The 26363-nt window shown below is 38.8% G+C and overlaps 1 protein-coding gene across 1 annotated transcript in view; it reads right to left on the bottom strand.

Annotated features, from left to right (window-relative positions):
- Positions 1-25874, bottom strand: part of SPON1 (spondin 1) — a 213978-nt gene extending 188104 nt beyond the window's left edge. Inside the window, exons 1-2 of the mRNA XM_075712940.1 lie at positions 25652-25874; positions 18780-18886 (exon numbers count right to left, since the gene is read on the bottom strand). Of these exons, the coding sequence (XP_075569055.1) occupies positions 18780-18886; positions 25652-25874 (330 nt within the window). The remainder of the gene's footprint in view (positions 1-18779; positions 18887-25651) is intronic.
- Between the last annotated feature and the right edge of the window lie 489 nt (positions 25875-26363).

Here is a 26363-nt window from a genome sequence, read left to right as displayed (position 1 = left end):
AAGGTGGGACATGACCTGCCTACATCTCTTGCCTTGACACTGCCAAGCTGCATGCAAAATAAAAATCTAAGCTTTACTGCACTGTCACAGAAGTTCTAAAGCTGCAAGCAGATTTCAGAGCAGCCCTATATATATATATGCATTAGACTAAGTTTTCATCTCCTGATGGTTTGGCATGTTTTGTTTTGAAATACAAGCTTTCTTTACGTCTGTCAACTTTATGGCTGTAAATAGACTTTCCAATTAAAAATTTGTACTCCCATCTTACTGTACATGCAGATGACAGCACAATACCTTCAGAAAAAACACAAATTTATCTCAATTTCAAAGGGATTTAATTCAGATGAATATGTATTTCAAGACTATAAAGCTGTTCCATTTAAAATTTCATTAGGGTGAGTAGAAATTCAATATACGCAGTTATAGACCGAGAGGGAGGTAAGTACATTTTCTTTGGGGGAAAAACCCCAGCTTTTTGTGATATTCATTAAGAAACTAGAAATTTAATTTCCAAATCAATTTGACACATAAGCAAGGAAAATTTAAAATTGCAGATCTCTAGCATCAACAACCTTTTTAGTAATATTCCATCACTGCAAAACAGGCAAATGTGTATGGAATCAAGAAAGTGTAGAATGGAATATCATTTTAAAGCACTTGGAAAAATGTAAATGCATTCCAAAGCAATCGATTCTGAAATTAAATGTTTTGATTTTTCATCATCTCAAGTATTGTTGCTTCAATATTTTATTTGTAATATTTATCTATTGTAAATAATGTAATAAAAAGAATAGTATACTTCAATTTTAGCTGCATATAAAGTGATGATGACCTTTCTATTGGAAATTTCCAAGTGATTTAATTGTTTAGCTAGTTAGCACCATACCATATTTTGACAGGGAAAAATTCTCATTTCAACCAGTTTCATTTTTTTTATGTTGTTCAAAGACCCCTCTGTGTAGCCCTTTTTACTACTAGCCCTAACTAGTGAAAATAAATAGTCCTGTTCTATTGTTTGGGTGTACCTTTCTGCCTTTCATATAGTAGCAACAGAACAAAACAGTACCATTAATTGCAAAGCAGGCAAGATTGCCTATACTTTCTGCTGCTGATCAAAACTGTCTTCAATACACTCACAGTACTACTGTTCATGTGCTACTGATAGTCACAAGATTTACACCTTTTATTTGTCTGTAGATTGGTATTACACATGATTCTGAGAAATTTTGAAACCTTATTCCTTGCAGTCAGCTCCCACATTATCCTGGTCGTTCAAATATGAAGAGATAACAATAGTTATGAGGCAAAAGGCAGCTGCAAAGGTGTTATGCATAAAACATTCACTTTCCTTTGGGCAACCTATCAGTTTTCCATGGAATAAAAAAGATTACACCTTTTCTACTGCACTTCTGAGAGCCATCTGAAAAGATTGACAAAACTGAGGTCCCAAGCAGCTAAACTTCACCTATATGTGCTCTCATTCATGCTTTTCAAAGAGATAAAGATTCAGATACTTCCATAGAAATGGACACAGAAGAATAGTAATTCTACAGAGTTTAAATGGCAGCAGCATACAGGACTGGGAAATAGATAGGCAGACACATGAGAACCACAGCACTTCTGTGCTCATTTTGTGCACTTCAGCATGATGTACCCTATTTATGAGCATACTGAAGGGCTTAATTTACATTGGAGATTCTAACTGTAAGTGAAGTTGCAAAATAGTACGTGGGCTTACAATTGCTTTACAACTCTAGCTATATTTTAATAGATGTCAATGATGAGAGCTTCTAGCAAAGGGGAGACATCAGGTCCTTCCACACTTCCTTGGAGACTTTTAACAGGAAAATAAAGACAAGTAATTAAGAGATTGAGAAAACAAACAGAAGCAACTTCTATGGGTTTTTTTTGTATTAAAAGTTTTAAATTTGCAAAATAATGGTCAAACAAGTTTTGGGTTTTTTTTAACATATATTAACTTTTTCCTAGTGGCAGACAGAATTACATGAGAGTCTCATCATATGGAATATACATAGTGACAAGTATCAATATTGAACCTCACACTGCCCAATATCTTCATAATTTTTCTGGATGATGGGATTGAAAGCACTCTCACCAAGTTTGCTGATGACACTTAACTGGGTGGTGAGGTGGACACGTCAGAAGGGAGAGCTTTCTTAGTGAGAGACCTTGACAGGCTGGAAGAGTGGGCAAAAGAGGCTAAAAGAGCAGGCAAGCAAGAACTGTGTGAAGTTTAACAAAAACAAGCGCATCCTGCACCTAGGATGACGTAACCAAAGAGCCCAGTACAGGCTGGGATCTGTGTGGCTGGGGAGCAGGCTTGCTGAAAGGGACCTGGGGGTCCTGGTGGACAAGCAGCTGAATACGAGTCAGCAGTGTGCCGCTGCAGCAGCAGAAGCAAATTGGATACTGGGCTGCATCTGCAGGGGCATTACTAGCAGGGACAGAGACATGATCATACCACTCCACTCCACGCTTGTCAGGACACACCTGGAATAATGTGTCCAGTTCTGGTCCCCACAATTCAAGAGAGAAGCAGACAGATGGGAGAGGGAAGGCCACAAAGATAATCAAAGGACTGGAGAACCTGCCTTATGAGGAAAGGCCGAAGGAGTTAGGTCTCCTCCCACTTCTCCCCATGGAGAAGTGAAGGCTCAGGGGAGACCTCATCACAATACTCCAGTACTTAAATGGCAGCTACAAATAGGACAGAGGCTCTCTCTTCACAAGGAGCCACATGGGGAAGACATGGGGCAATGGGTAGAAGTTGCACCAGGAGAGGTTTCATCTTGATACAAGAAAAAAAACTTTTTGCAGTGAGGACAATCAATCACAACCTCCCCAGGGGTGTGAGCCCCCAGTGCTGGAGGTTTTCAAGATGAGGTTGGACAAGGTGCTAAATAATCTCGTCCAGGCTCCCTTTCCCATGAAAGGTTGGACCAGATGATCTCTCAAGGTCCCTTCCAACCTAGGCTGTTCTATGATTTGATGAAGTACACAGTCAATGAATTTCTGTTTATGATTTCTGATATGTATTATAAAAGGTTTCTTTCCCTTCCTTGTGCTTACTATACTTAATCTGCCTGAGGTACTTTTTCCAACCTTGGACAAAGCTTTCAGTCACATGACTTTATACATATTTGGGTGGGGGTCCTGTAAGAAATAAGTATAATGAAAAAATTATGTACAGCACCAAATAAGTCCAGACAATACCATCTTCTCTTAAACGGATGAAGTCTTGGTATGTAGCAATACAAACCACTGTCCCTTTCTTCTAGATTCCCCTGTGAGAATCTGAAGCATATAATTATGAAAGCTTTTATCTGAGAATAGAATGTACCCAAAATCCTGTAATTCCAATGTAAGTGACACAAATAGTCTAATCTGTCTATGTAAACATTTGCAGAATGTGAGCATTGAGGCGCTAAAAATAACACAGATTTTCACTGCAGAAACTAAATATGATCCAGTAGGTCATCTCTAGCTCATGAGAAGTCTCATGCCATTTTTCACTTCTAAAGCTGAATTTTGGTGGTATAGGAAATCTAACTCTGGTTATGGATGACCAGTCACACCAGTGTTCATTCAGAGACTTACATTTGGTAGTTTCAATGTTATTTTGAATTATTCTCAATAAATTTCAGTTAAAAGCTGTATAAATAAAGCTCAAAGTTAGCAGTCTGAATCCGTTATTTTTCTGTGCTTTTATACCTTTTGCAGACTAATCTTACGAATTTTGCATAGGTACTTGAGAAAACACTCCTATGAGATATGTGACTGCAAAACAACTTTAACAAAAAAGTATGAAAAATAACTGATTCAAGGGAAAAACAACTTCTGACGGTCAGAAATTCAACCACATATAAAGGAAAAATTAATTTGCAGCAAATACCAACACTTGATAAATGACAGTTTATCCCCAGAATATGAACCATGAAATTAGAAAAGTATTAAAATAAAGAGCCAGGAATCATACTTAATAGATGAGACACTTATTACTTCTGGGATTATTTTAACTTTTTTTTTAAATACACAATACTTCCCTATTATATAGACTTCAGTAGGCATTACGCCATCCAGTTTACTAATCCAAAATACATGTTAATGATGCTATTTCTGATTCTGTGCCAGCAGCAGGAAGAACTAAAACATAGTATGGATCCAAACCCATTTATTGGTTTAAGTGACTAAGCCTAGAGTGCTAAGATAGATAGTATTTGGAGGGGCTTTGTCATGTTAATCCTGTAGTGGGAAGGACTTGCTTATCTTTCTGATACATACCAGCACAACAGCTACCATTGTAGCTGGAATTGTTTTTCAGGACCCCACCATATAGACAGAATTAGACTGTGTTCCCCATACTTTAAAATCCCCATGTTATATTTTACACTCACAGTTAGAATGTTATCCATTTTACAAACATTTGTTATTTTATGCATGGGCAGTATTTACATGCAAGAAGACAGACAATTATTTAAACATTCCTGACTTGGGAGGCAAACATTGTATGCGAAGAGCAGAACTCCTTAAGTTTAATTGTGGCTAAACTGTGATACGCAATCTTGAGTAAGTTGCTTCAACATTTACTCTTCTGTAAAGTGGATATGATAAATCCACATTCTACAAAAGTGTTTATGGAATTTAATTTATGAACAAACTTTGAAATCTTCAGCAGAAAAGGAATACAAAAACACTTTTGAAAACTGTATTATACCCATAAATATAAATGCAAATCTGGTAGCACTGACAACAGAAAATCATTAGGACAAGATTTAGTAAATTTAATTTGAAAAAAATTTAGTGATGCTTTCTCTAAATTCATACAAGAGATATGCATCGAGAGTCACATATCTTAACAGCAGTCAGTTCAGCACTTTATCCTGTCTTTATATGTTTACCGTATTTTTAATCTTGCAATGTTCCTTCCCATATTTATGTCATTCTGGCTTATTTGGCTCAGGCATAAACTAACCTTGTTTTTGTACATGATGCATATGGATGTAAAAATATTAATAGAAATGGTCATACAACCTATGTGAAAGCTGGTCTTGATCAGGTTTGTTATTCCCGAAAAGAAACACCAAATCTCTTTTGTAGTCCACAGTTAGAGGCAAATGGGTTTAGAAACCTAAGAACATATCGTGATGTATGTTATGTTCTTTCTGTAGAAGTTGGCAGTTACATAACATCTGCAACACATACAAAGCTGGTTGTTTATTATATGAGTTTAATACTTTTTTCAGCTAATGTAATTGGATGAGCTGGTGAGCATCAGATGAGCTAAAAGAAAAAAAGTTAGATTAATATACAGAGAGTTTTGAGTAGGTAGTATACAGGTCTTTTTCATCCTTCATAGAAATCTTACACAATCTCTAAGAAAAAGTTCCAAATTATTGTTTGGAACACACTGTATTTGAAGCTAAGGTTATTCTGTAATCCCACTGTCTAAATATATCACAACCCAATTCTAACTCATAAAAGTACTTTGTATAACCTTTATGGACAATAAACTAGGTTAACTGAAAGAATCTCAAAGGACGCCACGCATAGCCAAAAAAGTACACTGATCCTATCCATGCAGCAAATACAGAAAACATTTATGATTATCTTAATAATACTGGGATTTATCACAATGTGTAGGCAGATTTTCTTAACAGGTAGGATTAGTGTGGGGGCAATTTACTAACTGCAGGTTCTTGCTTTATTTCTGTATCTGGGATTCCCACACTGTCATGTACAGAGGGCCCAGAGCAAAAGGACCACTAATAAGAGGCAAACTGCGGCCTTAGCAACCATTTAAAATACCTCCCTGAAGCTCCCAGAAAGCATTCGTATTATTAGTATAAAATAGGTAGCTAATTTTCCTATGAAAGTGACCTATTGCTCAAGAGAGGTTACAGTATAAATTATTTCTCCATTTTCAGCATTTGTTCACTACTTCATGTCCCCTCTCACCCCTTCTCTGTTTTCCTCCTCTTTAAAAAGCAGTAGGTCAGCTAAAATAAGTTTGTCACAAACAGGCTAAACCAAGCAACATCAGGTATTATTAAGCCTGCCATAGAAGCAGTATCAGCTTTACTCATAAAACTGGAATGTAACAAAAAAAAAAAAAAAAAAAAATTAAATTAGTTTCAAGAAAACAAAGCCCTGATGTGTGCCTGACAAATCATGAATAAACACTAGCAATGCCCTAAGGAACCTCTACTGCACTACTGACTGTATCAAGATACATAATCATTAAAGTTACAGAACAGTAAGTACTAAAACTACTTCTTACAAACATATTCTTTTAAATGTTTCTTTTGAAAAGAAATGCAGGTCCAAATGAGCTATGCCCACCCACAAGGAAAGAAAAAGAGGCAAGAGCAACAACAGTGCCTCAGTTCACACAGATGAGAATAATTGGAGCCCAGTTCAATCTGTGAAGTAAACAGAAGCAGGATGAAGGCTTTTCAATTTACACCTACAGCCTACAAATTAGTAAGCAGTCTGGTAGGATGAGCTTGCCAGAGATTGCATAATAACCCTACCCACAGTGACAATGCAGGCAATGGGGAACAAAATGGTAGCTCTATACCAGCAGGGAATTTCCCTTTCTAATTACCGAGTACTATGAAAAGCATTCTCAAGAGCCAAACATTAGCTTTTGTGCAAGTGGATCAGGAATTTCTTTGCTATTCTTGATTTATTTTCATATGAAAATTAATTTCAATACACTGCTGTCTTAATAATCAAAAGTAACTATGGATAAAAAATAAAAAATATTGTCCAGCAAATATTGCTGGGGAATTTATTTGGTAAAATAATCTTTTTTTGTACAGAGAGTTCAATGGGTTACCAGTAATAATGCCTTCTCAAAATATCTTGCCTATATAGGTATTTATTATGTACTCACTTGCCTATATCAATTGAAATCAAAAGTGCCTAAGCCAGAAAATTCTGCTTTCACAGTACGTGTAGGGTACATTCATATTCCGCCCCTTATACAGCCATGAGAAAAGCAAAGTGAAACACATGATTTTCAGTTTCTCTCACAGCAACTGAAAAGGGAGACAAAACAGAGCAGAAGGGGGGATGGTTGGAGATATATATTTAAAAAAAAAAAAAAAAACACAAAACAGTAATCCACCTTTGAGGAACATAATTACTCACAAGTAACTTTTCTGTCCCCTTTCAATGATTCTTGACATGTAGATTTCCGCCGTGGGTGATTCCCAGCAATAGGTCCTTCCACAGGCACCGCAAGGAGTCAAGAATCATTTCAGAAAACAAAATTGCACAACTCTACTGGCAAGTGGTGCATTATTTCTAGATATATCACTAGCACTAAGGAGCTCTCTGGCAGTGTTTTACATTAATGGAAGGAGACAGTGTTCAGGTGATCTTTAAGCAGAGACTGAGGTAGATAGCAAGCAATTGGAGAGAATCAGGATGTGGGGTGACAGGCCAGCAGAAATTCTGATGACTGAACTTGGTCCATATGTCTGAAGAGATCCTTCTGTATAAGTACTTTCAGGTAGTGATATCCTTATAATCCCAGACTTCACAAACCAGGGATGAACACGGTCACTTTACATTGAAGTGATCCAGCATGATGCTGGATATGACAAGTTCCTGGAGTTCTGCAAGAGCAGGTGTGAGAGGAAAAGCAGTGTTATATGGCTTTTTGGTCTAGGACTCCAAATAATCTCAACCAGGTCAGGGAAAGAAGACTTCTTAAAGCTATATCCTGGCCTTACCATACAGTTTTCAGAGAAAATAAACCAAAGAAAATCAAGCATCCCAATGAGAAACATGTCTGCAAAGTCTCTTGAGTAAGACTAGCATTGAAGCAAAACATGTGATACATTTAGGATGAGAAGGTATACTTTGTAGTTGTATGAGTCCTTGCATATCATTCTGAGGACATCATTATGGATTTGCATTCATGACTGCAAGAAGTAAAATGACTAAAAATGTCTATGAAGGTGTATTAGGATAAAGCACTGAAAGGCAAACACGTTGAATGCACCAGAATCAAAAGATATGGTCATTTCCCTGAACAGATCTTGCATCATTCTGATGTAGAGTAAATACACTGTGATCAGATGACTAATGATCCCGGGTTGCTAGGTCATGAGAAAGAGCTATCACAGCAAAGAGAATAATCAATTACAACTGTTCAGGACAGCAATGGAAGTTGAAATAGTATCCCTTTGCAAACACTGAGAGGTCCCTACCATCATTAGAAAGGGAACAGCTGTAAAGGAGGAGGACTGTCAGGGTGGACTGCATCTAGGTCTGAGAAGGGTACACATACAGCCTAGAATAATGAAAGCTAAATATAGTCACTTTGGTAATGCAAAATTGCCTTCTGAATTCAGAAAGTAGGTCTCAAGACAACTGGTATAGCAAGCAGTACATTTAGTCTGGTAGCAATTAATTCAGCAGTGAGTTCTGATGAGAACCGACTTGCCTCACTTGACTATGAAGCCTGGAGGGAGGATTTTTCCTACAAGAGCCATTCGTGAACAAGTCAGGTAGGTAAATTCCTGAATTTAAAAGAGCCTTTCCTTTTCTAAGTCACCAGAACCTCTCTGAAGACACAGGAGGGGGAAAAAAAAAAAAAGAAAGACGACAAATTTAATTGGGAGACTTTCTACTGACATGCTTGTATCTTCCTCAAAAGTCCGGAGACTAACAGCAGGATTTTCTTAAAGTAGTAGAAAAGTCCATATGGCCTGGAGAAACTGTCAAGTTCAGCCTCAGCCTTTATCATCACCTTCACCCACACCTTCCCCCCCTCCTTCCCCCACCCCAAATCACTTGAAGGGAAAAGAAAGCACATTATGAGAAAAGACTTTCAAGTACAGCCATAATTCTGTACTTCTACAGTCTAGCCATTGTAGTCTGGTAGCTGGCAGCGCTCATTTGGAGAGAAGTGTCAGAATAAGCACGTTTCCCCAGAATAACCCTTCCTTTTAAAAGCCCTGTGCCATCATAGGGGTAGCATGATTATCCAGATCCATAGCTATCATGGTTAGGATTACAAGCAGCGATAGCTGAAGAAGTCCAGATCAGTAGGGAATACCTGATAAAAGCTTTGTAACCTGATGTAAAGTGGAAGTGCAAAGAACAGACACTTGCTCTAAGGTCCCATTGATTGGAACTGACACACTGAAGGCTTTCTGATGCCACAGAATGGCAAATAACTACATCAGAGGTAATTCTTGGAGCATCAAAGAAGGATAATAGGAGCTAATGAGATAAGAGTGCTGATCTTTCTCAGTAGAGACACAAAGAATCTAGAGTAATTGATGAGTGCCTTAGATGAAGCTGGTAAATAATGAGGAGACCAAAAGGGAAATGTAGGAAGGAAAGCCTGATGGCAACATTATGAATGAAGAAAGAGATGCTGAATAGACGTTTCAGTGATCCCGGAGCCTACATACATCTAGAGTTATAAGCCATGACAGTTACCCTATAGTAACAGTAAAGCATCTGGCTGTTGCCAGAGGGTTAAAAGTTAAATGTCTTTCCTAAGATTTCTGGCCCAGGTGAGTCACCACCTGAAGAAAGACTATCTAACACTGGAATAACAATGAGTTAGGTAGATTACCTGGGCTGGAGAAAAGGGGTATTTGAAATACATTCCTTTAGAGTCACTGATGTGGATATGTCCTCTTAAACACTGCCCAGGGGAGGAATATATAGCTTCTACTGATTGACAAAAGAGAGTTAGTGGCATCTGCACTCCCAGAAGCAGACTTTGGCTCTGAATGAAATAATTGCAAACGCAAAACTGGCCGCAAGTCTGGAAGCAAGATCTGAACAGAGAAACCTTGCAAGGCATAAAATGGTCCCCAAAGGCACAAAAGGGGACTCCCAATGCTGACATGTCTGAAGAGCAGACTGGATTCTCCAAGGCAGAAAGGGACAGTGTTTCCAGTGTCATTTCCTCTCTTTACTTCTTCCCACAGAGTGGAGCTGATTTGTTAAATGTCAATGCCAAATTCTAGGAAACAACTCTCTAACGAGCCTCTTTGGGAGCATCTTAGAACCAGAAAGTCTTGCAGTTTAGTGCTAATCCAAGAACAGAACAAACTAGTAGATATTCTTTTTTAACAGATTTAATTCTGATATCTTACCATGATGTAGTATGGCACTGCATAAGTAGGCTGCATGCATTGGCAGACTGCAAGGCGGGGCGGAAGTTAGACTTGAGATAACCTGACTCTGATAAGCCTTGGATCTGAAAAGGAGTCTGGAGTTTTAGCTAACATATCTCAAGAGGCATGCTTCCTAGTTTTAGAGTTTGTAGGGGTTTGGGTTTTTTTTTTTGGTTTGGGGTGGGGTTTTTTTTGTTGGGTGGTTTTGGTTTGGGTTTGTTTGGTTTTTGGTTTTGTTTTTTTTTTTTTGAAAGCAGAACTTGAAACATCAACAAATAAAATATTTGTTTAGGCATAACCCTTTCAAAAAACATAAGATGTTACTGAGAGACAATCATCATTTGAAGTCATTCTCAAGAAAAAAAATTTCCCCACCAGACAAGGGGGAAAAAAATAGATATAAAGAGAATAAGTAAGATTAGATTAAACAAAGAAAGAGGACTAAAAACTACGTGGCCAGAAGCTATATGATCTTTTCCATAGCCAAGCAGAGAGACAGGAAAAGGGTGAAGAACTAAAACAAAATAAGCAGAAGAGAAACTAAAGCCAAATAAATAAACTAGAAAAAGAATTTAAAGTTTTAAAAGTAATGGTAGTGACATAGCAAGAAAACCCTTACAAAAGGAACTCCAGTATATTTGAAATTAAGCTAGCTGAGAGGAATTCAGGGTTACACAATCAATCTCCCATAAGCATGACTATGCCCTATCAAAGCAGGACATGGGGAAAGAGGTCTCTGGTTTAAGTGTTCAGGGTATGAATATTTAGCACAAAAGGTACATATAGGAAAGTTTTTTGATACAAAATCAATGGTTATGAACTTGTTCAGATTGATTCAAATGCCCATGTAAAAGAAAGTTTGTAAACATGTCACACTACAGACTGAGTATAACTGGACTGGACCATGTAGGTACTAGAAACTGGGTGGTACGGTATGTGTTGGCATCTGTTCATAACTCCAGTTAGCAAAATACATTACTAGAAATACAGATACTTGTACCCAGGCAAGTCTTCAAAACCTGCAAGAGTGGAGACTGCAGAGTCTTCTCTGGGCAACCTCTGCCTGACTGTCCTTGTAAAGAAAAAGTTCTTCCTTATATCTGGTCTTACCCTGCCTTGTTTCAGCTTGTACCTGCTGACTCTCATCCTCCCAGCATCCATGGTGGAAGAGTCTGGGCCACATAAATCCCAGAGGACTTTCACAGAAAGCAAGTTGTCAACAGAAGTAAGAGCCTAGGCTAAGAAACTGAAACCCATTTTCGTTCAGTAGTGAACTAAGTTACATTGCAAGCAAGTACAATTTAACATTTATTTCCTCTTCATAAATGTGTGTTAGCTAGTACTTCAAAGATCCACTATAATAAAATACATAATAAAGCAGTATTCAGAAATTTCTTATATTTTCTGATTTTGGCTCTGCAATTTTATGGTTTCAATAATTAATTCTAAAAAAACACAGCAACTATGTATATAATAAGTTGAGGGAGTTCCGAAGGTATAACAAGCCAACATTTAGTATATGCAAAAAAGTAGAAAATGTTACAATATAAAGAGTTCTTGCCTCATTCATAACACAAGCCCAAACCAGAACAAAATAAACATAAAGGAAGGGTGCAAAAACCCCTACATGGTGGGAATCTAGTTTGCTTTTTCTACAGCCTCATCAGTAGCAAATAATCGCTATCACAGACCTGTTTCTCTTCTGCAAGTTCCTGGTGCTCATCACTCTTATTTTAAATTATTATCTTTTACTGTCTGAAGCAAGATATAACTATCTCCTCAGACAATTTTTAACTAAAACCTTGCCAATAAGTGGTTCGGGTTAAGGTTTCTCCAGTGTACCGGAGATTTTTTTATTTGATCTCATTCAAAGTGTTCACATTTTCCAATCAACACTAGAACTAGCTGTGGCAGGTACCTTTTTTCTTTTTTAAGCTCATATTTAATCCCTGAGTATCATGACATAGAAGTCAGAGTTCTAGAAAAACATGTGAAAGTTTGCATCAAGGACAATCAATTCCACCCTACAGGAAAGCTGAACTAGAGCTTGTTTTACCATCACAAAATTATTTCCTTTTTTTTTTTTTTTTCAGTCTAGAATAATACATGCAATGATTCTTATAGAAAGAAAGTTAAGAATACTCTTGCAAATGCAAAAGACCAAGACACTTTAATTTTACAGACTCAGAATTCAACTCTACGTTCTCTGTCTCCAAATCATATACCTGGCACATTCTGATTCTTTCATATTTAACATAATCCTGTAATCATAGCTTTGGATCATGAATTTAATGACTGTGTACAGCTATTTCACATTGATTTATCTCCTGCTGATAGTAGAACTGCTGACCAATACTTTGGAATGAGAATTTTCATTTAGGGGTTTGGATGCAACTGCATTCCCCCCTTTTTGGGGGATACAGCATCTGTCTCTCTTTGAAACCAACATAGACATCTTTGTATTCCTTCCTGTCTGACAAATGTAAAGTAGGTATATAATGCCATGGCCACATAAATACTGGGTTTAAAGCCACAAGTAAACAGTTAGTGACCATTTTTTTTTTCCCCCCTCACATCATATGTCACTTGAGGATTACATTTCCTACTTATAATGTCTCAGCCCTCCTTCATGAAAATCTTGAAGAATTTTGAAAATTTGAAACTTTAATTAGGTAGGAACATTGTTTTCATTCGCTAGTGTGAGGAAGCTTTACTAAGAAAGCTAAACTATGTCGTTTCACTATGAACTGGAAATTCATCCCCCCGATTTGCAAACCATTGGTGATTGAACATTTCACATCAAATCAGAGTAAAAACACAGTACTTCCATATGCTTATAAACAGTAATATGACAGACTCAGTTTCAGTGATAAGATGCTGGGAAAGGGAATGTACAGAATGCAAACATGAGCAAAATACTTGAAAATTCTGAACACTTGTTAAACAAAGCTACATCTTTTCATACATGTCAGAATAAGCCATTTACTAAGTAGACTGATGTGCTTATATTGGGACACAAGGTTAAAAAAACCACAAGTTGAGTGAAACATCAAGATTACATAAGCATAGCTTAATTTTTAATATAAAAAGCTTAATAAATAATTGCAGGGTTTTTTAAAAAAATATAAACAAACTTTGCTTATAAATACAAGAACTGATAAATCACGAGACATGGCTAAAAGCCTTTTAAGACTGATTCTTTCAAAATGCAGTATATCAACCACTTAAAAAGATGTAAGATTCCTGTAAAATGCTGGAACACAGCAACTGAGGAACTGCTTTTCTAAGAGCTTGTAAAAATACCTTTTAATCTAAAAGCTTTGGTAAGCACATCAGCCAGTTAAACAGCATCAAAACAAATGGTTGCCAGTCAGCATATCTTCGAAAACAAGGGCAATGTTTGGGGCTATTGTTTCAGGGCAAACCCAGAGAAGGAGGACTTAGAAAAAAGGACCACTTACCTCACTTATTTCACTACTACTCCAATTTTCCTTAAATGTTTTCTTCTTCAGCACACATCCCTAGCTTTTATAAATGCCATACTTTTAATGAAACCTTCAATCTTGCTACTGCCATGCCTGCTTATGTTCTTACATTGGTTTTGCACTGGTGGGTCATTAAATTCAGTGACCTAAACTAAGAATTTCTTGATTCACTCTAGAGCAAAGAAAGTCAAAAGGACACCTCCAGGACCACTACTATGGTGAATGTATTTAACACTAAACTATCACAAAAATAGTGGACATAACAGAAGAATCTAACAACTGATTATGCCAAAACAATACAGAGAAGCGTCTAATTTTGAGTCTTTATGACTCAGTTTATCACTGTACGTGAGAAAAGCAGGTCACAATTGCACACAGTATTTTATATTGACTGATTAATTGTCAAGTATACAAATAGCACCAATTTTTGGAGGAATGGTGAGCACTTTGAAGGATAGGACTGTAGTTCAGAACTTTCTTGATAAGTTGAACAAAGCTCACTTAGAATAAAATGCACAGACAGAAAATGAGGAATCACAATGTAGGCAGCAATACATGCAGGAAAGGATTTAGGACTTTATCATGGACCTACAATACTGAGATGCTCCTGCAATAAAGGCAAGTTGCATACACTTAGAGGATTCTGCATGAAGACAAGGAAAGCAATTATGATACTCCAAAGGATTATTGTATCTAAGTTCTATATGATTTTATGCTGAGGGTCCAGATTGACTATTGTGTACAATTCTGGGGAATATAAATAAGACTGAACTCTCAACTTCACTGCAGAAATGGCAAAATTGAAAAAGATGCCCTAAAATGAAAATATGAAAATTTTAATAAGAAACAGGTAGAGAGTGTGTGGAATTGGAGAGAGAATAAGGGAAACTTCAGAGTAACTGTCTCATATCAAGAAAATTCTTAATTTAGGAAGATAATCTGATAAGAGAACAATTTAACCACTATTAGTGAAGACTCAGTTTAGACATTAGGAAAAGCTCTATAGTTTTGCTTAAATTTTCTATAAAATATAATATATGGAAGTGTTTGAACAGGCCACGTGGACAGATGAATTTTTTGTTGTTGTTAAACACTTCTTCAGAACAGATTCAGAAAACATCCACCAAGAATTTTCTTAGAATATTTATTCTTCCTCTGAGAATGAGGAAGGTAGATAAGATGAGGTTCAGTACTAAATTTCTATTATTCTACATTATTTACCAGACTGAATCTATTACATTGCATACATATGTTGATTAAAATGGCCTGTATAGCTACTGTTCTATAGTCAATCAGTGCTTGATTGCTGCCTTCGAGTATAATTTGCCTTCAAACAATTTGCAGACTGTTGCTAAACATTACAAAAGAAAAGATCAGCAGTCTGCATTAGAACAGTTGGGAATGGCTTGTGTAGAGAGGCCAATGGGACATGGTAGCCAACGCTTTCAGAGTGCTGCATTGCACCCCCAAGTTGTAAAATTACCACTGGCATAAGTAAGAACCGCATTATTATATCCTCAAACTTCTATGACTGCATTTGGCATCTCTAGTTCCTAGCCATATTTAATTTAGCTATTTAACATGTATTTTCTCCCACAAACACGCAAATGATTTGTTTGTTTTAAAGCCAAATTGTGCCCTGGGTGTGCTACAAGGACAAAGAAAAAGAAGTTTGGCTGCATTCAATAAACAAACAAGAGTAAAATCAGATTTAAGAGTCTCAGTTTTCTCAGAGGAAAATAGATTTAGAATGGTGGAGTCCAAAAAACTACACTTCTCTAAAGGTCCGTACTCCATGGCAAGTATAAAGGTAACCAAAAAAAGTACAGAAAAAAAATACCTGTCCAACAAAGAATTTTAACAGCTGTACTATTTATAGGCTCAAGACCCTGCAGCTTAATGGTTAGTGAAGATTGACCATACCTGCTGACTTGCAGAGTCAGACAAGAGTAAATGAGCCATGAGGAGACTGTAAAAGGCAGAGCAAAGCCCCTGCAGGGCAAACTCATGGCAGCCACTTACTGTGCCACCTTCATCCTTTGCAATGGGCTGCAGAACTCAACCTGCTGCAGCATGACTGTGACCACTGAAAACAATGCTTTTCCGGCCTGAGTGTACCATGTTCGTATCAGTCACTGAGATGTTAGTCCTTATTTAACACTTTGCTACTCTAGCACATGCCCTTCTACAGTACGTTGAGGCATTACACCTGTTGAGCATTTTAACACTCAATAGCTGTGCAAAACGGAAGCCACAGCCCCAGTGGGATCTTGACCTGAGTACAGCGTGGATTCAGGTTTTCCCCGTGAAAGACATTGCAATCCATACATACTTCATGATTCAACAGTGGCACTCACAGGCTTGAGAATAATGGTGTTTTACAGTCTCTGAGGCACGGGGGGAAAGCATATGTCTTATTTGGTCAACTTTCATTTCTTTGTATCCTGGTTATACTGCAGTCTTGCTAATATGAATTAATCACTTTGTTCCATGCAGTGCATTCATGTGCTTTGTTTTGACTATTATTTGCACAGTAAATATGTCTCCTCATGGAGGCAGAGGCTTATGCCAGTAGTCCAGAAGGAGCATTTAGTCTCTTGCCCCTATTAAGGAATTTTCACCGAGTTCTGTTCCACTAGGTAATTCATTGCATAACATACTCCCCATCTGAGCACAGGAAATACATAACTGCAAGTAGCATGCAAGTTGTTGTACACAGTTTTTTCTTACCCTGCACAGCTGTTTAGATTTAGGAGCTTCACATTATAATAAATTAGGATCTTCACATTATAATAAAAACACAGTGCAAACCTTTTTTTCTTCTCTAGTTACTAGCACCTAGCCACGATACAAGAGACATCAGTATTTATCACTGTAACCATTCACTGGATACTTAAATAAGAATCTTAAATCTGTATCAACACAGGCAGAACTGTCAGGCACTCTCTGAATGAACTTCAGTTAATTGTGCTAATACAGGATGAGCACAATGAGTTCTGTTTGTGTCACAGAAATACAAACTTAGTTATGCATAAAATTTGAAACTCTCATCTGCCAATTAGAATACTGATTTCAGACTGCAATCCATACAATAAAGCTAATTAAACAATCTTCCCTCCGCTGAGATCCATTGGGCTTTCTTTGATCTATATAGAATTTCCATTTGCATCCCACTCTGCTGACTTCAAAATTCCTCTGTACTTCAGCAAAGCTTAGGGAGTTTCTCACTACATTATGAATTAGACTTATGTCTGGCCATAAAGGCAAAACTCAGGCCAAGTCCTTCCCCTTAGTCACAGCTGCGGAGACATTAACAACTGAAATACAGAAATGAATGGTGACAAGTTTCTTTTAAAACAGATGAAGCACCACCATTTCTACTTCTTAACATTAGCTGATGCTTTAATGCTAGGTTGTTTTTTTTTTAAAAAAAAAAAAAAAAACCAAACCAGATTTGTCCATATGTCCTGGTTTCGGCTGGGATAGAGTTAATTTTCTTCCTAGTAGCAGGCATAGTGCTGTGTTTTGGATTTAGCAGGAGAAGAATGTTGATAACACACTGATGTTTTTAGTTGTTGCTAAGTACTGCTTATGCCAGTCAAGGACTTTTCAGCTTCCCATGCTCTGCCAGGTGCACAAGAAACTGGGAGGGGGCACAGCCAGAAGAGTTGATCCAAACTGCCCAAAGGGCTATTCCATACCATATGGCATCATGCTCAGTATAGAAACTGGGGGAGGTTGGCCGGGGAGCAGCGATCGCTGCTCGGGAGCTGTCTGGGTATCGGTCGGCGGGTGGTGAGCAATTGCATTGTGCATCACTTGCTTTGTGTACTATTATTGTTATTATCATTATTATATTGTTATTATTATCATTACTATTTTACTTTATTTCAATTATTAAACATTTCTTATCTCATCCCAGGAGTGTTTCTCACTCTTACTCCTCCGATTCTCTCCCCCATCCCACTGGGGCAGGGGGAGTGAGCGAGCGGCTGCATGGTGCTTGGTTGCTGGCTGGGGCTAAACCACGACACCATATTAATCAGTTTTCTCCCAAATAATATCAGCAAATTGTTTAATTTTAAGGAAGATAGAATTATTCCAACATCAAATAAGCTCTGACTTATTCTAGATTTTCTTACAATATGTGTGAAAACCAGGAAGAGGCCTCTAGGCAAACTCAATAGGAAAACAGGGCAAACACGTATTGAGTTTGCACATCATATTTGCTGTATACAAAAATCAGAAGATGCTTCAGGAAGAGATGCTAGGATTAAGTTGATTTCTGTCTCCTTGTAGATCATCAAAATTAGAACTTTTGAGTATTTCCCTTGAAAACATAGAAATGCTTCTTTGAGGCAAGTGAAATCTTCTAACTATAAACCATTATTAAAATTAGTATCAATATTATTACCCATATAACCAATATCATTCAACAATATTTCTAAGTTTGGAATGTTAAATAGCAAACAATACCTCATCTGAGAATCAAACAACAAGCCTACATGATTTCTACCTACTTTCATAAATATGATGATGTGTATTCTCAATTTCCAGAATTCCTTTCATGCCATGTGATCTTGAAATAGCTACAAATACTATTTTGTGAATCATCACTCTGGATTCTGATCCTTTTAATAAACAACATTTCATCCCACTGAATGTGTTCATTAAGTAAAGTACTACTGAGCATCAATAAAACAGCGGAATCTAATTTATGACTGATAAAACAGTCATTACAGCTGTGGCAAACACACTTCTCAGAGACATAATCTACATCCGAATGGACAAAAATGTCTAGGCAAAGAAATACAAAAAGCAAAATGTGAATAAAACAATTTTCATATTCACTTTGGATAAAAAATTCACACGGCGTAGGCCCTAGTTCAAATAACTGATACTCACGTTTAAGAATGTGGGAGGGTGAGCTGAAGTAAAACCTTGACCTCTTGAAGAGGTTGCATGGAATATAAAATATGCTATGTTGTTCTCATGTCAATATCTACAAATATTTATGCTCCCTTAAGCATGGTCTGCATTCTGCTGTGCAAATAACATCTCCCTTTGAGCCAAGCATACTGTAAGGAAGACTCCTAGAGGTACAGATCAGGGCAACACCTCTCACCTGAAAAGTTCCTGCATGGTCGTCTTCTTTGTCACCTTCTTTTCCTTCCTTGAGAGCAATCAACGTGAATCCTCGAAAGTAAGCAGGAGTGGCAGCAGAAAGTGTCACTGAGATATAATAAACAGAGAAGTAATGAAAACATAATACTAATTGCAAAATCAGCCACTTGCATACCATTTCACAGTTCAGCTTGAAAGGTGTGTGTTTTAAGTTAGTATTGACAAAAGCTAGAGCACTAACAACATGGAGCAGAGCCAGGCAGAATACAAAAATGTTCAGTCCAAGTCTCCACATAAACTGAAAAACACTGGCATGATGCGAAATACCTCAGCTATTATTTTTCCACACTTTTTTTTTTTTAAAGCAGATTGCTAATCTGCTAGGATCAACAGGAGAGTTATTTTGTTGTTGGTTTGGGGGCAGGGACACACGTTTGGGTTTTGGTTTTTTTTGGGGGGGGGGTGGTTTTGGGTTTTTTGTTGTGGTTTTTTTGTTGGTTTTTTTTTTTTTAATGTGAGGGAACACCTCCTGAACATTTGGCTTCAGCTTTTGTCGTGCTCCAAGCATAGAAAAGGATCTAGGCATTTTAGTACACAGAAAGTTTAATTGTAAAGGAAGATGACCATACTGCCTGCTCCAGCTCAGCTACACTCAACACAGTATTCCAGCTGATGAAGATGGTTGCACTAAAACTATCCTTCCTCTCCCTTAACCTCAGGGCAGAACAGGACACAAAGTTAAACTCATGACTAAAGCTGACCTCTAAAGATTGTGCTGCCAGCTCTGATCACCAAAGCATCCTACACATCAGCAAAACACCCTTCTTCACACACCAGTCCTGACCAGGAAGGTGTCATTGGATCCGCCAGCAGAGAACAAATATTGTAATGCTGACTAATCTGATTTTACCATGCTCAATGTCAGGATTACATCCCTCATTTTCTGCTAGTGCAAGATACCTTTTTATGATTTTTCTATTTGCCATTATCAGTACCTAAGCACCGCCCAGCAACACCTGAGTTACGTCAGCTGTGGTTCTTTTGAACACTATCAGAAAGACAGAATGAGGCAGAGCTTTGAGGCAGGACTTTTGGGGGTGTTTTAAAATTGCTGAACCCTTTTCAATAACTTATAGGAATCCTTTCTGAAACAGAAGTAAATGTGAGGGAAAAAAAATCTTTTTTAAGTAAAGGAAAATAGACAGAAAACTGGACTACTAATACTTTTAAGTAGCTTTTACTTTAAGCATAATGCAGACAACATTGCTTGTAGCACACTATTGTCACACTCACAAACCCTGGCTGGCACAATAAGAACTGAAGACCACCCAGAGTTTTCGTGAGGAAACTGCAGCTCCCAATGCTGTTGCACAGAGGAGTATTCACAAGAGACTCCCTCTCACACAAATAGGCCATGAGGGGTTGAAACACATTGGTAAAAATGACAGACTGCCCTTAAAAGATATGGATTTCAGAATATGTCCAGAGTTCATTTGGAACATATAGAGAGCTCTTTGATCTAGAAATTCAATAGTGGAAAAATATAAAATAAGATATTTGAAGGTTTCTAGTATTATGCAGCTGTATTTGGGTCTGAAACCCATGGTGTTCGTACCAATACATAACTCTTCCAACTAGATGTGGAAAAAAAAAAACCAGGACTGGAGAGATGCACAGAAGGTTAAAAATTGAAATTTAAGTGCCATGTTTAGGCCTGTACACCTGCAAACACCTAAACAAATCTAGGGTAGTGACAGGCATAATAGCAAGCCCCCCAACTCTCAAGATTTTCAGCATGTTTTTCATTCCATGGAACCTTATTATGAGGTTAAACCTCATCATTTTTGCGGAGAAAGAAACTTTCACATTTTACATACAGGAACTGAGTAGTAGCACAATAGCATTAACATTTCCAATTACATTTCTAAGTATTGTTCCAATTCATTAATTATCTGCCCAATAATTAGTATTATTAGCCCAATTTTGCAAGCTCTATCTAAATGAAAATCCACAGCCAGCCTCTCAGTTGCAGTAATTGAGAACAGCACACTGCTGAACTCAACAAGAATGAATGCATTACACTTGCTTGCACACTGATTCTTAGAAACTAATTGCCATAAAGGTCTTTTGCATGCAACAAATTTTTCCATATATTATATGTAATTCAAAAGTCTGAATCACTATGAGTAAAAGGTTACACCAGAAACACTTAAATAGTTATGCAAGCAAACAGAGAATCCAGCTGTGAATTGACTCAACAGTTTTCATCATTTTCGTCAGAAATTTACAGATCAAGCAAAACAGTTATCAAAATTCTAAAGAAAACACCTACCTATAAAATAGAGGACATCTGAAATGCTACAAAAGCCATCAGAAGGGGGGAAAGAAAAAAAAATTCCAAAGCCTGACTCATAGTTTTTGAATGCCTGGGGTTAGCAATACTCACGCTGTGGTTGCACAGTCATTTTAACCCAGAATAAATCCATGCTTCCTCCAACACGAGCGATCCTGCCCTCCCCCACCCCGCACTTCTCATACAGCAGCCACATCCATGCAGCTGTGCTGTCAGCTGAACCAGGGAACACATCCAGCTGAAAAGTAAAACAAAACAAAAAACCCCAACCGGAGAGTTCAGCTGGGTCCAATCCCCGAGTAGCTGCACTGTGCAGCCCCAGGAGCACTTCTGCCAGTGGTGGGGACAGCCGGGTACAAGTGAGGGACCGGGAGGGTGATAACCCGCAGGAGCAGAGTGGACTCACGTGGGATTTAAGTGTCGATGCAACCTCAGCTTAAGGGTACCAAGATGAATGTGTGCTGTGGTCACCCCTGAGCTAGGCCAGGACAAACACTAACATCTGAGCTGAAAGGATTTCTGTCAGTTCTCTATCCAGTGTGCTAAGATAACACTGCAGTGCAAGGCTTTATTTGAAGCACTCCTAAATGCAGAGCCTTGTTATGGTGATGGTTCTGTAGTCACTGGCTCTGGACTGATTGTTTCAGCACAGAAAAAGGAGGTTTGCACTGCACAGGCAGCAGTGGGAAGCTGTCAGACTACATCTGGTTTTCACAAGAGATAGCGGCTTCTCGTTGCATAAGAGTTGGGAGTTCTTCTTGGGCTAAACTGCCATTTCAAAGAACAGCTGAGTATTGCTCACACTGTGTTCACATTAATTAATGTTTGCTGAACAATATGAACTTCCCGTAAAGATTAGTTAAATCTCAATGCAAGTCTCAAAGTTAAGGATTTTACTTTAAAGGGAAGATTACATATCAACAGTTACTTTTGCCTGTTTCCATCCCCTCTGGCAAATCTCTACCTTACAAGTTGCACTTTGGCACACACCTTCAACACACTCCTCTTTCCCCAGTGTCCCCAGCTAAAGGTGGGCTGATCAAAGCAACTGCTCCTTTGGTTTCAGGCAGGAAATCTGACTTTCCACATCCTACACTACAGCACATCCTGTGTTGTACGTTGCACAAGTACTAACAAATACACTTTTAATATCTACTTTTATCCATAAGTTGTGAAACATGAGAATGGTTAAATATTTACAGAATGAGGGTTTATTTGTAAAGTATAGAAAAGAGTGTTTGCATGTTGGAAGGAGGAAAGAAATGGAAAGAAAAAGAATCAACATTCCTTAGAAGTCCTCAAACTAATGCAATGGAGTGTGTAATATTAACTGAGCTTGTCCTTGAAACTGAGAAGGTGAACAGACCTACAAGTGGAAATTCCGTTAAAACCAGAAACAGCATCTACTTAGAAGGTATATCTAAGGACTATACTAGTCAAATCCTCATTTTCTTCATCAGAATAACAATTTCAGAAAATTATGGAGGAAACTATGTACATTGCATGTTAGCATGTGAAATGGACATACTACTGCTTTTTTTAGAAGCAATTTCATTTATATTTTTAATAGGATGAAACACCCAATTTTCCATGGAAATCTCATGCAATCATTAATCTAACTCTACAGATGAGTAAAGCTAGGACTGACTACTTTCAAGGATCATTACCCCGTAACACCATCTAAACTTAAGGTTCATTTACGCCCTTTGAATGCAATGGGAACTTTGACCTTTAGTGGAAGCAAAAGCAGCTACATCAAGGTCTAAGTTAACCAGCAGGTAGGAGAAGACCTCAACCCCAGGATGGTGTGCCCACAGACGTGGTACTATGGGAAGACCTGTCCACCACATGCATTTTACTGCCTGCTCCACAAGGGGAGAGGCAACAATATTGCAGCCTGAAAGACCAGGCAGATGAAGGCCACTTGCAGGCTACAACATCAAGAGTCCCAAATAAGATGTGAGAAATCAGTCGCGTCACCTCCCCTGTGGGACACCACGAAGTTTTGTTAGACATTAGGGGGGAAAGGGGAATGGCTCCTCAGCCCCCCTGCTACCTCATTTTTAATTGTCTGAAATAGAAGAAAGTGTCCCTATTTACTGCTGACAGTGTTTGCAAACCAGAGGAGGTGCATACCCGTTCAAAGAGGTTATTCTGTGCTCAGAGCCGTTTTCCTCTAGCACAGCTCCGGAGAGGTGGAAAATCAAGGCTTCCATACACACAGATCCAAGCAGGATTTCCCCTTAGGGCAGATAGAACCTGGTTGGTCTAAAGGTGAGTAACTGCAGGAAAGCCATAAAAATTTTCCCAAAGACAAGTGGCAGCTGTGAATTGTGGCCTTCTGATTCCCACACTGCAAGAGTGCTGCGATGTTTCCTCCCATCTTTGCAGCTTGAGAGTCTTACGTGGGTGTCACATCAACCAATGATCGAGAGAGTCATGAACATAAATGGATGCCTCTACATTGTTAATTTGGTGGAGTACAGCATTTGTATGTACAGCTAATTCCTGTGTTATCCACCTTGCACAAATACTAGTTATTCCAGGAGCCTGCTAGGGAATGTGCCAAGGATCCAGACTGCATTAAATCAAACAGGGGCCATGGAAACAGGCACATTTGGCTCCAGCACAACAGAGATTGTGCAAGTCTTCTGCAGTGTTGTGCCTCTAGTAATTTACAGATTAAAAAACCCCACAGACCTGCCATAATCCCACATTTTTTTATCATTAGTTGGATTTTCTACCCTTTGTATAAAACAGTAATAAAGTTCCAGTTGTACTGCAGAATTTCCTTTGAAAATGAGCTCTTGAAACTTTCTGTAATGCTGTTAGTGTTGTAACTATTGCCATAGATAATGTATGTGTTATGGTAACGTTTACTCATGTTCTTCCAACCATTCAGAAAGAGTCCTTAAAGGACTATCTAGATAAGTTTATGCGCCACCTGAATACTTCAATCTTAAATACCAAAAACTTGGGCACATATTTTGGTCTACATTTTAACTTTTTACTATTAGCTGTAATTTTTTTCCAAGAAGCTACAACACAATGTGATTTTATTAATTGAGTTCCTAATACCAAGACCTAATATCTCCAGAAAATTAGTTCTGCTAATTCATCTGGGAGTTTCTTTCCCCCTACATTTCCATGCAATAGAAACTTCTTTGGAACATGACTGAAAATATCCAATAACGCTTTTACAGAAGTAAATTCCAAAACTTTTAAAGAACATTCACATTTGCCTCTGTCAAAGAACTTGACACTTATCTTTATCCTGCTTAGTAGATGTATCAAACTGACATGCAACATGAAACCTTTCAGGCTCAAGGTACTAATCCTAATGTCTGGAACAGTTAACCAGTTTGTGGGAAATGTGCATTTCCTCACACCACATTAAAATAAATTAATTCTTGAGGAAAAAAAAAAGTAATCAAAACCCATGCAAAGTTACAGGCTGATGCTCAAAACAGGTTAACCACTGCTACAGATGTATTTTTCAACCTTTAAGAGAGCAAGATGATTATGCTATGTGCAGACTTTTTTCTCCCTACCTATACTAAGATCCCCATGTTCATGCAATGGGAAAACACTGCTCTTTACACTGAATCTAAGGAAGGTCAGGAGAAACACTTAGAAGAAAGGCTGAATTTTTTTTTTTTTTCCAAAGTGATGCCTATGAAGTACATTAGTACCTAAAAATGCCCAAATTCTTTCCAAAGCACTTTTAAAATACAAAGTTAACAGTATACTCCAAGAAGGTTTGTTTCCATAGGCATTGTATGGTGAGGCAGAAAAAGTGACCAAAAGCTGCTTTTGCCTATTAATTAGAAAAATATGCTGAAATGTGCTTTGGAAGTTCATTTCAAGGATTGTATGTGAAATGCTCAGCAGAGAGCGAATGCCTCCATCCCTTATTTGCAGTGGTCATTAGCACCGTCTCTGCTTCTTTCCTGTTTGAACCATCTGTTCATTTCCCCAGAAAAAAAAAAGGGGGGGGGGGGTATAAACATAAGTGGAAAATGTGGGAAGTTGGCAGCATGCTGCATCACTGTTTGCCCGTATGCTAACTCATTATATTAACGTTCATATTTCGGGGCAAGAACAATTAGCTCCGAGTTTCCTCTCCTTCCTTCTGAATATTAAAGCTTCTCCTATTCACTGTGTTATATTTAAAGGGATAGAAAGTAGGCAAACGGGGGAAGAGTGTGTGTTTTGTATCACATCAACTTGTGATCTTGTGCTAGCGCTGAGCCAGCAGAGAGGATTCATAAAAGAAGGGAAATTCCTTTTAATACTGAGTTAATGTTTGGGAGTAAAGCGATACTGTGAAATCCAACGCCCTCTCATTTGTCATGAAAGCATCCCCAATAAAGTAATGCGTGGGACTACATTACCCCGTCTTAACCCACACAGTCACACACACACGCCAAGAGGGATACAGAGATGACAGGGAGAGACACGTTACAGTTTCAGAGACACTTGTCCTGATTAGTACGGGAAGCAGAGGATGGCCAACTTACCGCGGTAACTGTTGCCAGGCTTGTAAAATTCTGGATCGCCCTCCACCCTGAGGCTAAATTCATTATACCCTTCCCTCCGGGTGCCTTGGGCTCGCAAGATCCGACTGCAATATCCCTCGGATTTCGCGGCTTTCTCCAAGGTTTCGTCAGAAAAACCCTTCGCCACCAAGGGGAAAGTCAACGCCAGAAGCCGCAGGGCTAGAGGCTGCAGATGCGCTCCCATCCTCGGCGCTCCGCACAACTTTTTACCGTCGGGGCGGCGGCGGAGCCCGGGAGCCGGCGGCGGAGCCCGGGAGCCGGCGGCGGAGCCCGGGAGCCGGCGGCGAGGGGTGGCGGGCCCGGGGGGCGGGCAGGGCAGCGCGGCCTCGGTCAGCCCCAGCCGGCAGCGGCCCCCAGCATGAGGCTGCCGGGTCGGAGGGACCGGCTCAGCGGCTGCCGGGGAGAGGGAGGGGAAAAGCAGGGAGGGGGCCGAGAGGGAGGGGAGGGGAGGGGAGGGGAGGGGAGAGGGAGGGAAGTCTGATCTTGCCCAGATCCCGAAGTGAAGTGCTGGTTTGTTTCAGAGCGTGTGATTAGTGGCTCGGTAATGTTTATTTAGCCGAGCTGAATTCGCAGGGTTTGGTGAAAGAGCGGAGCACGGGGGACGCCGCTGTCTCCTAGACATCCAGCGCAGCGGCGCGGAGCGCTGCTGCCGCTTGGGCTAAGCCCACAGACC

This window comes from Pelecanus crispus, chromosome 6, assembly GCF_030463565.1.
Source record: "Pelecanus crispus isolate bPelCri1 chromosome 6, bPelCri1.pri, whole genome shotgun sequence".
Lineage (NCBI taxonomy): Eukaryota > Metazoa > Chordata > Aves > Pelecaniformes > Pelecanidae > Pelecanus > Pelecanus crispus.
This window is presented reverse-complemented; position numbering and strand designations above follow the sequence as displayed.